This window comes from Poromitra crassiceps (genome assembly GCF_964638095.1).
Source record: "Poromitra crassiceps genome assembly, chromosome: 8".
Taxonomy (NCBI): Eukaryota; Metazoa; Chordata; class Actinopteri; order Beryciformes; family Melamphaidae; genus Poromitra; species Poromitra crassiceps.
This window is the reverse complement of record NC_139629.1, coordinates 30,667,004-30,682,885: the sequence shown is the minus strand read 5'-3', so window position 1 is coordinate 30,682,885 and position 15,882 is coordinate 30,667,004. Positions and strand designations below refer to the sequence as shown.

The 15,882-nt window shown below is 40.4% G+C and overlaps 1 protein-coding gene across 1 annotated transcript in view; it reads left to right on the top strand.

The window, feature by feature from the left end:
- The window catches only part of ppip5k2 (diphosphoinositol pentakisphosphate kinase 2), a gene marked incomplete at both ends in the record, with an annotated part of 86,684 nt that overhangs the window by 59,159 nt on the left and 11,643 nt on the right, over positions 1-15,882 (top strand). The window contains 3 exons of the mRNA XM_083641162.1: positions 3,813-3,888; positions 7,542-7,661; positions 10,561-10,623. Coding sequence (XP_083497288.1) covers positions 3,813-3,888; positions 7,542-7,661; positions 10,561-10,623 — 259 coding nt within the window. The remainder of the gene's footprint in view (positions 1-3,812; positions 3,889-7,541; positions 7,662-10,560; positions 10,624-15,882) is intronic.

Below are 15,882 nucleotides of genomic sequence, written 5' to 3'. Positions count from 1 at the left end.
GCCGTATTTCAAAGTGATGAGATCATTAGATATGCATTGTAGTTTCTTGTTTCAGTTGAACTGTGTGAAGGTAGCATTGCCTAACTTGATTACCGTAAATCCTCTAATAGTGACCGGGGCCTTTATTTACTGAGCCGCAGAGAGCCTTTGTTGGAGGCAGGCCTATATTAGAGTAGAGGCCTTGATTTCTTAATACTAAACTCTCATAGACATTAGGGATGGGCATCGAATTTCGAATTTTCGAATAATCGTTGTTATTATCAAGGTCGACTTTTATTATTGAAATTCGAAATTCGAAGAAAAAAAAAAAAAAAAAATTTGAGTGAAATGTTGCATTGTCTCCCCTGATTCTAAGAAATCGCTTGGTTTGAGCAAGTAGAACAATTTTTATAAGCATTTTAAGCAAGGTTTATGGAAAAATGAATGGCGGATGAAATCCCATGAAGAGGGAGAGGGGGTGACTTTGGCACCCCTTTGGCACTCAGACCTGAGCCTACTAAATATTTAATGAACCACTCATGATTGTCAAAACTGTTTTTTATTTTCGAAAATGTCAATGTCATGTAACATGTTCTTTACTTCAGTGGTGCAATGCTTGTTTGAGCTAAAAATCCACAGCAGAAGCTTTTTATATTAATTAATAAAGCCGTAGACTTAGAATCAGGGGAGACAATGCAACATTTCACTCACAAAAAAAAAAAAAAAAAAAATTAAATTTTTAATTTTTTTTACATTTTTATTTTTATTTTCGAATTTCGAATTAAATTCGAATTTGGCCAGCGAATTTCGAATAGTGTTTTTGCTAGAAATGCCCATCCCTAATAGACATACCGTACTCCTTTAATTTCCTGACTTTTATTGCAAAATATTGCAGAAAACCAAACACAAAGCAAATAAATTAACTTCACAGTTACGATAAGTTGTCTTAACACGTTGAGTGCCATGGACGTGATATCTCGTCTTACATAATCCAACCGTTGAGTGCCAAAGACGAGATATCTCGTCTTACATAAACATTTTTTTTTTTTGACGGTGGGACATCAATCAACCCCTTTTACGTCTTCTATATCAATATTGGAGGAAGAGAATGTGTATAATCTATTTTACCGACCACTAAGTGGCGACAGTTCTCTCCAGACAGAGAGAAAGCCACAGCCACGGGTCCGCTGGAGAAAGCCAGTCTAATTTTCAAGGAAATAGCTGGGCGAAAACTCTTTCGATTTCACACACACACACACACACACACACACACACACACGCGCGCGCGCGCGCACACACACACACACTCGAGTACCTTTGCGCATAAATAAGACCAGAATCGCAAAAGCTTCTTCAAAGCTCTCAGCCGACACCTCAAGAAACGAACGAGCCAGTTTTACAGTCCAGACTGCCCGAGAGCGGCCGCGGAGCCTCCTCCCTCCGCAGCACAGACGGAGGGAGGAGTTTGGAGACACACACACACACACACACACACACACACACACACACACACACACACACACACAATACAGTATACAGACTTGCCCAAGGGCACCCATAATCACAGGCACGTGAGGTGGTTCTAAAAATCCATTTATCTCTAAACTCTCTGAAAATCTCTGAAACCATGCTGTACTCAACGGCTAATATCTACATAACTACTAACTCTGCAAACTAACTATTTTAGACAGAGAAAGCACACATTCTATTAGTTCTTTTTAGATGATTGGTGTTCACGAAGTCTTAACAGAAAAGAATCCTCGGCTCTTGTAAAATGAGCCAGAATCCTCAAAAAAAAACCTGGCACAACTTACCTACAGGATTGAAAAAACGGCTGGCACTCAATGTGTTAATAACGATCAGATCAGTAAACTGGAATACCACAGATATTAGCAAAATATAACATACCCGGTAAATGTGCCCAATGTCACATAACAACAAAACAAATGCCAGACTGGCCAGTTTTCAGCACAGTCAATAAGAATCAGATTCAGCTTCACAGTGACCTCACAGTGAAAATACGCCCTGTGGCAACAAAACAAATCAGAGAGGCCTGTATTGGACGCAGGCCTTTATTTGTCCGTGCAGACAGTGCCCCCGGCCATTATTAGAGTAGAGGCCACTATTAGAGGATTTACGGTATTATGACCCATCTGTCTTATTTGGAAGATAGTGTTCTCAATAAATCACCTTTACACTACATTTACTACAATATTCAGAGGTGTGGACTCCATTCACATGACTTAGGTCAGACTCGAGTCGAGTCACAAATTGATTGATTGAAAAGTTTATTTCTAGGGACAGATACATAAACATAGAGCATTCACAGGAAACAGTCTTTGTTATATATCCTGACATTTATAGCCTAAGCTAGTTTGCAATGTTTGTCCCTAGATGTTATAAGGCAAATATAAAAACAGGGTACATAATACAGACTATAGAATACAGCTGTTAGGTTGTACAAAATATAAAACATAAAACAAATATACATCTGTTATGTAGAGTATACAAGATATGTAGTGAATATACATTAGTGTGTTAATGTAATACATTAATAACATCAAGGAAAGCAACATAAGATTAGCAACTTAAAATGTTTTATCCACACTCACACCCATCCACTCTCACATTTAGTCAATTACACTGGCAACATCCATCTATCCTACACACACACACACACACACACACACACACACACACACACACACACACACACACATCTAAACAAGACACACACACACACACACACACACACACACCTCACACATGCACAGCAGATCAGTTACAAGTGAGAGCATGACTGCTCGCTCTTCAAATACTGTTTCACATTGAGTTTAAAATGATCCCAGTTGTGGTCTTGTTTAAGATATGTAGGTAATGAGTTCCAGTCCTTAACCCCCTGTACAGAAAAAGCTGTTTGTCCTAAGGAGGAAAAGGGACTTTGCAGTTCCCTGCCACAGCACCCCTAGTGGCTGTGCCAGAAACCCCAAGCGGTACCACCATATCGCCGAGAACACGTGGCGCTTGATTATGGATACATTTATGGATCAATTTTAAGTTTTGCACATTTGATGAAATTTTCAAAATTCAAGATATCTAGTTTCTTGATAACCCGGCAGTGGTGAAACCTGATTGGCTTTCTGTCCAAGATTTTGAGCTTGAGACCATACAGTTGCAAATCTGATGACTTTAGACTCAACTTGACATAATCGACAGACTCGCAACTCGACTTGAACTTGAAGCCCAATGACTCATGACTTCACTAGGACTTTTGACTTGAAAAGACTTGACACCTCGTCATAGCTGAAGTGGACTAGCCAACAATATTAACACTATTTGTTTCTTTTAAAAGGAAAGACCTGTTCAACACAAAGACAACCGAGTTTGGTCGATCCCCGTTTTTTGGTCCACAAAGAGGAACAAGTTGGTTCAATTTAAAAGGAGCGGTGTGAAAACACCCTCGATGCGTTGTTAACTGTTTACGGTTGTGCAGTCATGTTTTTTGAAAGCTTGTTCTCTGCGAGCTGCTGCCTTGTCTCTCTATTGTCTATGTCTCTATTCTATCACCCGTCATCCTGCATCCTCTCTTGCCTGATGTGTCCTGTGTGATCGCCAACCGGATCGTGCGTCTTGTGTGGCCATGGGGATGTTGCATGATTCATCGTTTTGTCTGCCGCACGACTAACGTTTTCCAAACGCTGCTTTATTAACCTATTTGTCCAGTTGTCCGGTTAAGGTTAAGGTCTCCATGTGAGTAGAAGTTTTGGACATCCACCCACATGGGTGTCAGAGTGAAACATGCTGACATAGTGTGTATGATCTGCCCACTGTAGGTTCTGTCAGAAAACAATGCCCACATACAAAGACCCACAAGACTTCACTCTGAACTCAAGCTCACCACTGGAATAGGTAAGCATGTTTTCAAATGATTGCAAAGTTATTGCATTAAACATGTCATCATAAACACATGTAGTAGAATGTTTCAGGTGCACTATATAATATATATAAGATATACTGTAATAGGAGTAAAACAAAGGCTATAGTAGAATGTAGCTACACATTTTTCATTGAAGTTGCTTAACATTTTGATAAAGGACACTGAAATGTTAGTTTAATTTGTATAAGAATGTGCTTTGTGCATTTCAAATATTTTCTGTCTGTTGATTGCACCTAAAACACAGTTTTGCACAGGCTCCTCTCCTAATCTCTAACACGTAATGACTGAATACTAAACGTTTTAATGTGAAGCTTGCCTGAGAAAGTAAAACTCTACATTAATCTAAGCAGACTGTAGACTGTAGATTTTTGCCACACAACTAATGAGGTGCTGTCTCAATCTCATATATGCTGGTAATGTCTTTTGTAACTTCAAATGTTGGAGCCACAACAAATTATTGACACCATTGAAAATGGGTTTGTTGTTTGCTACCATTTTAGAAATTGCTATACTAGTGTAAGTACAGTATACACTACTGTGGTGTAAGTACAGTATACACTACTGTGGTGTAAGTACAGTGTACGTAGTGTACACTGTAGTGTAAGTAGTAAAGTATACACTACTGTAGTGTAAGTACTGTACAGTATACACTACTGTAGTGCAAGTACTGTGCAGTATACAGGGTAATTTTGGTGTATACTACTGTAGTGTAAGTACAGTATACACTACTGTAAGTACAGTATACACTACTGTAGTGTAAGTACAGTGTACACTACTGTAGTGTATGTAGTACAGTGTACACTACTGTAGTGTAAGTACAGTATACACTACTGTAGTGTAAGTACAGTATACACTACTGTAGTGTAAGTACAGTGTACACTACTGTAGTGTAAGTACAGTATACACTACTGTAGTGTAAGTACAGTATACACTACTGTAAGTACAGTATACACTACTGTAGTGTAAGTACAGTGTACACTACTGTAGTGTAAGTACAGTATACACTACTGTAGTGTATGCAGTACAGTGTACACTACTGTAGTGTAAGTACAGTATACACTACTGTACTGTAAGTACAGTATACACTACTGTAGTGTAAGTACAGTATACACTACTGTAAGTACAGTATACACTACTGTAGTGTAAGTACAGTGTACACTACTGTAGTGTAAGTACAGTATACACTACTGTAAGTACAGTATACACTACTGTAGTGTAAGTACAGTATACACTACTGTAGTGTATGTAGTACAGTGTACACTACTGTAGTGTAAGTACAGTATACACTACTGTAAGTACAGTATACACTACTGTAGTGTAAGTACAGTATACACTACTGTAAGTACAGTATACACTACTGTAGTGTAAGTACAGTGTACACTACTGTAGTGTAAGTACAGTATACACTACTGTAAGTACAGTATACACTACTGTAGTGTAAGTACAGTGTACACTACTGTAGTGTATGTAGTACAGTGTACACTACTGTAGTGTAAGTACAGTATACACTACTGTAGTGTAAGTACAGTATACACTACTGTAGTGTAAGTACAGTATACACTACTGTAAGTACAGTATACACTACTGTAGTGTAAGTACAGTGTACACTACTGTAGTGTATGTAGTACAGTGTACACTACTGTAGTGTAAGTACAGTATACACTACTGTAGTGTAAGTACAGTATACACTACTGTAGTGTAAGTACAGTATACACTACTGTAAGTACAGTATACACTACTGTAGTGTAAGTACAGTGTACACTACTGTAGTGTAAGTACAGTATACACTACTGTAGCTACTGTACAGTGGCAGCCACCTTGATTTGCCCTCTCTGCCGTATCCCAGCCGGCTGCCATAGTGAAGAACTGAACTTTCTTACACCATAAGTAACCATATTTCTTTAGAGGCACTAAGAACATCATTGTGGTTTATTAAGAGCTTTAATTGGTTCAAGTTATTTTAAGTTAAGTTTAAAGCAGGACTAAACCCCAAAACACTTTTTTTCAGCTTTTAACCAATATATATGACTTTGGGGGTGGTGTGTGAAGAATTCTGGTCAAAATTTCCACATTTGAGACCAAACTGTTACCATTGTACCATTTGTATCATTTTCAGCAGCTTCCCATAGTTCCCTCTATGGGTTCAAACCTGCTTTTTTTTGTGCCCTCAAATGAATGGGATATTAGTACATCGTGCATCGTACACGCGCCCCACTCATGTGAAAAAAAAAAAAATCCCCATTGATTATTACTGTAGTTCACGCGGCGGGAGCCCTTTAAGACCAGTGCATCCATGGGTAATCGCCTACTGTGGCTAATATTAGCCGCTAGTTAGTTATGTTATATGGCAGTAAAACGCCACTGAATGACCAAATTGATATAACTTTTAACCATTTTGACTAACACTGTTTCCATACGGATCACCAGCGTTAGTTTGTTGTTTATAACGTGGCTATATTCATAACGTTTTCTATCTCGGATGCGTTATTTCGAATCCCACATAGGTTACGCCAAAACCACCCCAATTGTGTTCTGGCGCAAAGCGTGTGGGTTTCAGGACGAAACAGTCTCGAGCCACTAACGTTATCTTTAGAGCACAATATTCCTGGAAGCAAGTTTAACTAAACAGTTACATGTCCTCTGCATTCTACATCAAATTAAGATATTACGGGTTGTTTTATTTTGTATGTTATATACAAACTTTATGGGGGAGGAATTCTGGCAGCGAAAGAAGGGAGTATAGGCGGCCATCTTGCCTGCAGAGTTTTCAAATCAAGTAGAATACAGTTTTGCAAGAAATCTGGGGGGGTTTAGTCCTGCTTTAAGTAGTTCAGTTAAGTTTAAATCTGGGGGGGTTTAGTCCTGCTTTAAGTAGTTCAGTTAAGTTTAAATCTGGGGGGGTTTAGTCCTGCTTTAAGTAGTTCAGATAAGTTTAAATCTGGGGGGGTTTAGTCCTGCTTTAAGTAGTTCAGTTAAGTTTAAATCTGGGGGGGTTTAGTCCTGCTTTAAGTAGTTCAGATAAGTTTCTGTTTGATCTTTGTTTAATCTGCCAAGAATCTGTCATGAATCAGCTGGCAATTCAAGGTGGCTGCATCTATATTCATGTTCTCGCCTTTTTTGTTTTTATTGAACAGCTACTATAGCTGCTCGTTTTACATTTGTGTTACTGTAGTGTATTCCTACCCCTAGTTTAATGATGTTGAGTTATTTATTATACTGGCCACAAATGTAGAAAATTCAAGGCATAAATATAGGATGTTAAAAAAGGACATGTTTAAACAAAGCTGTAATTGATGGTTAAGATATAGTGTTCAGTGGTGACGGCGCTCTTTTGAATTAATCTAGAAATGATCAAAAGACATGTTCAGTTTCACAATGAAGATTTAGTGTTGATGTCCATTTGTGTTACTGTACATGAAGCATGAACAGGGAAAGAAGTACTTCTCTTTCTCTTGTGCTAAGTGACATTACTGCCAGTATGTGAGGGCTCTTATGAGACTGCACAGTTTTGTTGTGGCAAGAATCTCCTAGAAATGCATCTCCTAGAAATGCATGGTGCATGCATTCCAGTGGTGTGGATTTGGCCCACAAGGTTGCTGTATCTATCTTCTCTAACTCTCATCAGGATCTCATTGCGCTGGTCTGTTTAGCACCATGGTGCTAGGAGGCTCCTCCAGTGCACCAAACCTACAAGATTATGCTCGCGCGCACCGCAAAAAGCTGACCTCTTCTGCCTTCTTAGATGGTATGTGCAAACACGCACACATCTTTTGGACGAAAAGATGAACCCTTATCATTTTGTCAAGGAATCCTGACATTTCCTTCCAGTGTATTTTAATAGGAAATACATTGCCATACATTGGTACTCATTCTTCCCTTTTATGGATCCAACTTGTTTCTCATCAAAATCCTTACTCATTTAGATGGGATGACCTATTGGACAGTATTCTTTTTACTGTCACCCAGAAAGATCCAACTAGTGATTTTTATATTGATGAAGTTAGATTGTTCTTAGCAGACATAATTCTGAACATCAGTTTGACGTATTTAATTTGTTATGCATTTCACATTTTTGCACAAATTCATCCCATACTTTCAGATTTTATTTAGCCTCTGTTCTTCTTTTTTCTTTTCTTTTTATGCAGAGTGTTAAAGAGGGGTCCAAATTTAAAGCTACAATTAGCAATTTTCTGACCACCGCAACACATTCGTAAATAAAACACAGCAAGACTGCACCTCAGAGGCCTACTAAGGACATACATTGCAAAGCACCATGCATGAAAGGTAATAGTTAAGCTAAATGTACCTATGGAGATGACACATTTTTCTCAATGAAATCTCTACATAGAACACAGTTTCAGGATTGCTATGAGGTGTAATATCGCTTATTGCAGGTTTAACCATAGAAAGCAATGTTTACATTGTTGCGCAACTGTTTCACATTGCTCAAATAGGCAATTTTCCTAAATTGTCAACATGACAAATTATAGGAATTTTGTGACATGACAGCTGGGTGCTTTGGCTCTCAGTACCATCCTGACCCATCTAGGGCTGCTCGATAAATCGATTTTGAATCGTAATCAAATTAATTGGTTAGGACGATGTAAAGAAAATGAAAATCGTCAAATCGATTTACACTTTAACTAGGGTAATTACGTTACGGCGGGGCGGCTCTCATGTACGAGTACCGTTTAAGGTGCTCGTCCCTTCTCCCCACTGTAAAGTCTCTCTGGAGGCTGTGACTACTGGCTACTAAAGACAGCAGCGCATATGAACTTATTTCAACACCTCCAGAAAGCACAGAGTGCGAGCAGCGTGTTGCACTGCGTGCTGTACAAGATAACGATTGCCACCCACAACACACACACACACACAGGCACGCACACTTGACATTATCAGCAAGCTTTACCGCGTTTTGGGACAACAAAGGCCTTCATTGGAACTCTAATGTACCTTCTACTTGATGGTAAAGCCTAGGGAGGAAGGGTCAAAGGTTGAGCCATTGTGCACTCTGTAGGTAGGTCATTCTGTATTGAAGGTTTTGCCATTTTGCATCCCACTGGGGTAGGATTTACAAAACAGGTTGCGTTTACAAATACTGATTTAACAAGTGATTTGTTTTGGCACAAAAGTGTCAACATATTAAAATAATAATAATATGGTAAACGGTAAATGGCCTGCATTTATATAGCGCTTTTATCCAAAGCGCTTCACAGTCAGTAGGTACATTCACCCATTCACACACCGATGGCGGCAGGTTACCACGCAGGGTGCTGGCACACCAACGGGAGCAATTTGGGATTCAGTGTCTCGCCCAAGGACACTTCGACATGCAGACTGGAGGAACCGGGAATCGAACCACGACCTCTTTTGTCCAAAGCAATTAGTGACGACCCGCTCTACCTCCTGAGCTACAGCCGCCCGTATGTGCAGACCTGTCTGGCAAAGTTTTCTTGTTTTTAAGGTCGTTACCTATAACGTTTATAGGCTCTAATTATCCTATTCTAATTATTCTATCGTCAAAAAGATGATTGTATTTGGTTGACCTCATCGGTAGTGGCATCCTGGACCCCACTTTAGGTCTTGGGTTTGAAAAACTGCAGTCAATAGGCGATCTTTCTCACAGCTCCTTAAGTCAAGTGCAATAGACACAGATCTTAACCGTCAATTAGCTACACTGTAGCATGTGAAGCTCAATGAAATTTCTTTAATTCAAACAAAATGATGATGCTTTAGTGCCATTGTGTGAAGCTTTCTAACTGCTAATGCCTTTCATGGTGCACTGAAGGAATGCTGATGTTAAGTGACTAACATGCTTTTACCGCATCTTCCTCATCTGAATATCACTTAATTTAGCACCACCACACTTCTCATAGTTTTTGCTGTAGTAGGAAACTCGTTTGGTAGATGAGTTAATATGGTGATGATTTGACTTTTGTATTAATCTGAATGGCTGTTACAGTAGCTGTTGGAAATACTGTCTCAGTTCATTGTAGTAAACCGGTTAAAGGAACGCTCCGCTAATTTTCAACCAGCTTTGTATCATTACATCATCAGTAGTATATCAGAAAACTGTTGTTTGTTCATGAATGACATCACTGCTCCACAACTGAACCCAAATCAACTTTCAATAACTGTCAAACTAAATGAATGCCTTCAAAACTGTTGACAGTTTTCTGATATGCTACTGATGTTGTAATGACACAAAGCTGGTTGAAAATCGCTGGAGTGTTCCTTTAAGCTAAGGATTTTGTAAATTTCCTCAAAATCCCGTCTTTGATTTGAGGGCATTTAAGGCCTAATTAATCGTTATACAACAGATGATGCTGTAGTCAGTAGTATTTGCAATAAAATAGTATTTTTTGCAAGTAAAGGTATATTCAACCCGCAACAAAAACACAAAACCAGTAGAGATGAACTCCACAAACATCAAAGGTTAGCATCAGCTGTTGGCTTGGTTTTGACCCTCTTTGCTCTGGCATTGGCTGAGGGAACCTCACCACTAAAGCAAGTCCTTGGTCTGAGTTGTCTTTTCCCCACCCTTCCTTCCTGCATGCCATCTAACACTTGTTGTGTTTTGTCTTCTCTTAAGTCGTCTCTGCTAGTTATTGTACATTTCAGGTGCCTGTGTTTCTCTTTCTCAGAGGCCACGCGTGGTTCCGGTGTAAAAAGGTTTTCTATCTCATTTGCGCGACACCCGACCAATGGTATGTTTGCTTTTGTTAATTAATGGTGCTTTTCGACCACACGCTACGAGCTCAACTCTACTCTACTTGAATCTACTCGCCGTTTTGGGGTTTTCTACTGGGCAAGTAGCAAACTGAGGCCATACTTTTATTGAGTACCACCTCAGTCGAGCTGAGGCCATACCAAAAGGTGACATGAAAACACTGCAAACTACTGATTGGTCAGAGAGAATCGCCATCGCGCCATATGATAATGTTAGCTCCCAAGTTAGCTTACCCTCTTCGAGTATGATTTTCACTCTCCTGTGTTTTCTGCAGTCTTTTGTGTTGCTGCCTTCAGCCTCTTCTGAAATAAAATCGGCCTCTTAACGGACGGACGGTTTCAGTTTCTTAGATAAATGAAAGGCTCTTACATGACTAAGCCCCTCTGTATTGAAAACTATGGAATACTTAACCCTTGTAGCCCAATAATGAAAAATCCTAAATTTACCATTGGTCCATCTGATGGACCTTAACTCATTCACCGCCAATGACGTCTTTGACGTGTTATCAGAAATAGCCCTCCCCGCCAATGACGTGTTTGACGTGTTTTTGTTTTTATGAGTGCAGCGCATAGTTGAAACACTTACCCAGCCTGTGACATAGTTTCGGGTCCATAACCTCAAAGTGAAGCCGACAGCACGTTATCAAACACATACCGCAGCTGTTGTTTGAAATTAGGAAGAAGGTGGAAAGGAGGACAAACGCGCTTCCTTGTTGCAGAGGAGAAACGCCATTGAAATGCCCCCTCGCCGTGCTGCAGAGCTGATCGACTTGCCATAGCAGAGCAGCGGACATCGAAACCGCGGTAGTCAAACCCGTGACCAACATGATCGATCCTGGTCCCTGGACCCCGTTCCTATGTGCCAGCCTTGCTGCAGGGCGAACCTGGATTGCCTAGTCAAACCCGTGACGAACATGATCGATCCGGTTCCAGCAGCGCCTGGTCCCAAAGCCTGTGTCGTGTCGCAGCATTCCTCCCAGCGAGAGGAGGGAAACGAGCAGCAGGAGGCAAAACGCTGATGGGGAAGGAGGTGGGATCTAGCAGCAGCTGTGGAGAGAACTCTCTCTCTCTGTGTGTGTGTGTGTGTGTGTGTGTGTGTGTGTGTGTGTGTGTGTGTGTGTGTGCGTGTGTGTGTGTGTGTGTGTGCGTGTGTGTGTGTGTGTCTGTGTCTGTGTGTGTCTGTCTGTCTGTCTGTCTGTGTGTCTGTCTGTACACTCACTCACACTGAGCAAACTGTATTGTTGAATGTAAAAAAAGCACTTCATATATATATATATATATTTTTTTTGTCATTTGTGTCATAATGAATAATATTTACATGTCTGATGTCAATACAGTTCAAAATAAAAGAATTGAGAGCGAGTTCTGCCTGATATTGTGTGCTGTGTACATAAATGCCATTTTCTGCAATTTCTTTTCTCAAAAAGACCTTTTGGGTGAAAACAGGGTGTATATAAATGGCTATAAGTAGAGTACAGAACATGCTAAAAGCTCACTTTTTTTTTCCTGGTGAACCCAGAGACGTACATCTTCATTTTGAGGTATTGCAAATCACTCTGGTGCTAATAGATAATTTACTGTGGGTCTTGAAAGATGACCAACAATTATGAAAATCTTTGGCCTGTGCTAAATATTGGCAGTCCTAAACTGGCCCTGAATGAGTTAAGGGGAATACTGTACTAATTTATAAATATTAATTAAAAAATTTTAACTTTTGATTGTTTATAATTCGTTGGTAACTTCATCCCTAATACCTCATACCAACATTTCATACCTATTCGAATTTTAACCCCTCAAATGCCAGTGTACAGTAAGTACAGTAAAAATAAAAAAGTACAGTAAAAAGACAAAAAGTGAATTTTTTTCCTTCCCATAAAGTCAAACTGGATTTCCCCTGGAGGGATTATCATGGCTTGGGATATGTCAAAGATTGGTAGCAACATTTATTCTGATCACTCTTTAGTTTTTCAAGAAATGTACATTTGCAAATGAAATCCTCAATTTACCATTGGTCCATCTGATGGACCGTCATATTTATAATTCATTTATGAATATACATTTTTATTTTTTATTGTTTATAATTCATTGGTAACTTCCTCCCTAATACCTCATATCAACATTTCATACTTACTCAGAATTTTAACCCCTCAAATGCCAGTGTACAGTAAGTACAGTACAATGAAAAACGACATACAAACACAAAAAGTGAATTATTTTCCTTCCCATAAAGGCAAACTGGATTTGGGTCTGATATTATGGGCAGGTTGGGATGTTTTACAAAAGTCACCACTGCAAGATGCCTAGTGTCAAAGATTGGCAGGATACATCTTAGAATGAAGTCACAATACCTATGACATCACTAGCCTATGACATCATCAGTGATGTCATAAGATGATTTTGGTCAATAATGATGTCACTGATGATTTCACAGACATTGTGACATCAGTGGGTTTTCATATTTTTTTTGTAAAAATAATATTTTTCATATTTTGAGCCAGAAATCAAAAAAGCGCATGTTTTGGACTACCAGCCATTTTCCCCAAAACACACAAATTAGCTTTCAAATTCAGTTTTCTAATATTTTCCCATCTTTGGCATAGGAATCAGTTTTTTTTACATTTCATGTAAATTGTATGGAATTGATTGCTATGCCAAAACTGGGGGAATATGGGGAAATAGCCAAACACAGTAGAAACTACAATTTTAACCCCTTGAGTCAAGGTGAGATGTGTAACATCAAGGAAACAATGATTTTTTGGGAAATTAGCTGGGAGTCAAAAAATTTTTTTGTTTTTGTGCAAAATTAACATTGAAACCAATGGGACAACTATGCAATGGACTTTGAGACCATGTAACTCCCCCAAATTTTCAACCAACTCCAATGTTAGATATTAACACTTTGAGTGCCACGGCCCTTGGGCAAAAGGTGCTGTACTGTGCCACATAGGCCGCAATGCATTTTAAAACAGTCATATAATTATATATAAATAACGATGAGACTCTCTTCTATCACCTGCAAAAAAAAGTTTATTGATCCCATTTTCCGTTCTTTAGTTATGAGCCGGAGAAGATACCGTAAATTCCGGACTATAAGCCGCGGCTTTTTTCCCGTTTTTTGGCCCCTGCGGCTTATATAACGGTGCGTCTTATCTATGGATTTTTTCAGAAAAAAAATTATAATAAAAAAATAAAATCTCTCTTTTTTAGCACTCTTTCTACCTATAAATCCACTTCTGTTTTAATTTCCTCTGTTGCCCTCTTTTCACCACACCGCGGACACTGTGTGCAACATAACATAACACAAAGGTGTTGTGTTATGTTGTTTTGTTGAAATGTTACGCTAATACGGTAAATGGGAGCTTCATCAAACAGCCAACAATCCCCTCTGTGCGTGAACCCTTACATATGGTAATTACGGTAAGCAAAGTTCATCAGCCCGGAACCACAACAAGACGGGCAGTCGAGCAGTCTCTCTCTCACTCACCATGGGGAAAGTACGAAGAAATTCTCACGATGCAGCGTTCAAGCTGAAAGCAGTCGAACTCGCACTGAAAGAGGGGAATAGAGCAGCCGCGCGTACTCTTAGCATTAATGAATCGATGATCAGACGTTGGAAAAAGCAGCAGGAGGAACTGTCCCAGTGCAAGAAAACGAAAAAGTCCTTCAGAGGCCACAAAAGCAGATGGCCGGAGCTTGAGGATTGCCTTGAGGACTGGGTGTTGACCCAGCGAGCAGACGGCCGAGGCGTCTCCACGGTGCAGATCCGACTGAAGGCAAAAACGGTAGCCACCGAGATGAAGATTGAACATTTCCTAGGTGGGCCATCTTGGTGCTTTCGTTTCATGAAGCGAAAGGGACTGTCTGTCAGGGCGCGGACGACTGTCTGCCAACAGCTTCCTCCTGACTACCAGGAGAAAATCGCGAGCTTCGGCGAATACACACAGAGGAAGATCAAGGATTATTCCATCGCACCGGAGCAGATCATCAACATGGATGAAGTGCCCTTGACGTTCGACCTGCCACTCACTCGCACTGTGAACAAGAAAGGTGAATCGTCGGTAACGCTGAGAACCACAGGTCACGAGAGAACCAATTTCACCTGTGTTCTAGGATGCACAGCATCTGGAGCGAAGCTGCCGCCCATGGTGATCTTCAAGCGGATTACCATGCCGAAAGAGAAAATGCCAAGTGGTATCGTCGTCAAAGTAAACAAAAAAGGCTGGATGATGGAAACTGTAATGAAGGAGTGGTTGTCCCAGTGCTACGTCCAGCGCCCTGGAGGTTTCTTTCACGAAAAGAAAGCGTTGCTCGTCCTGGACAGCATGAGGGCTCACATCACCGAGTCAGTCAAAGCAGCGATCAAGACCACCAACAGTATCCCAGCTGTGATACCTGGGGGCACGACCAAACACCTCCAGCCACTCGACATCAGTGTCAATCGGGCATTTAAAGTGGCGCTGCGCATGGAGTGGGAGACGTGGATGACGAGCGGTGACAAGTCATTCACTAAAACAGGGCGCATGAGGAAGGCAACCTTCGCACAAGTTTCCCAGTGGGTCCTGACAGCCTGGAGGAGTGTGAAGACATCCACGATCACCAACGGGTTCCGAAAGGCTGGGCTGCTGCGTGACGAAGAGGAGGACGCCGCCACATCTGATGGCCTTCAGAGGCTGTTCGAGTCGGACAGTGACGAAGAGGAGTTCGTTGGTTTTGAGAGCGACAACGAAGGAGAGAGAGGAGTGGCTGACGAAGCCACCCTGAACCTGTTCCTTTCCGACACAGAAGTTGAGGACTTTGCTGGTTTCAGTACGGAGGAAGAAGAGGAAGACGAGGAAGACGAGGATTAGTGACTTTACTTTGACTATGTTTACAGCCGTTTGCTGCACCTTCACCTAAAAGATGAAGAGAAGGATTACAGTACGGTACATGTTTACGTACGGTACGTACGGTATATTGAAATGTGATCTTAAAAAGAGACATGCAGCACCTTATCCTTTGAGGATTGTTTTTTGTTTTCCAGTTACGGTATTTACTGCACCTTAACCTTTTGAGAATTGTTTGATTGTTTTTACAGCACTTTATCCTTTTGAGGATTGTTTTATTATTATTATTATTGTTTTATTTTTTATAGCTACGGTATTTATTTTGTTTAAATGTTAATAAATGGGAGTTTATAGCCTATAGCCTACCCTACCGTAATGCTTGTTTTGTTGAATAAATGGGAGCTTCCCCAAACA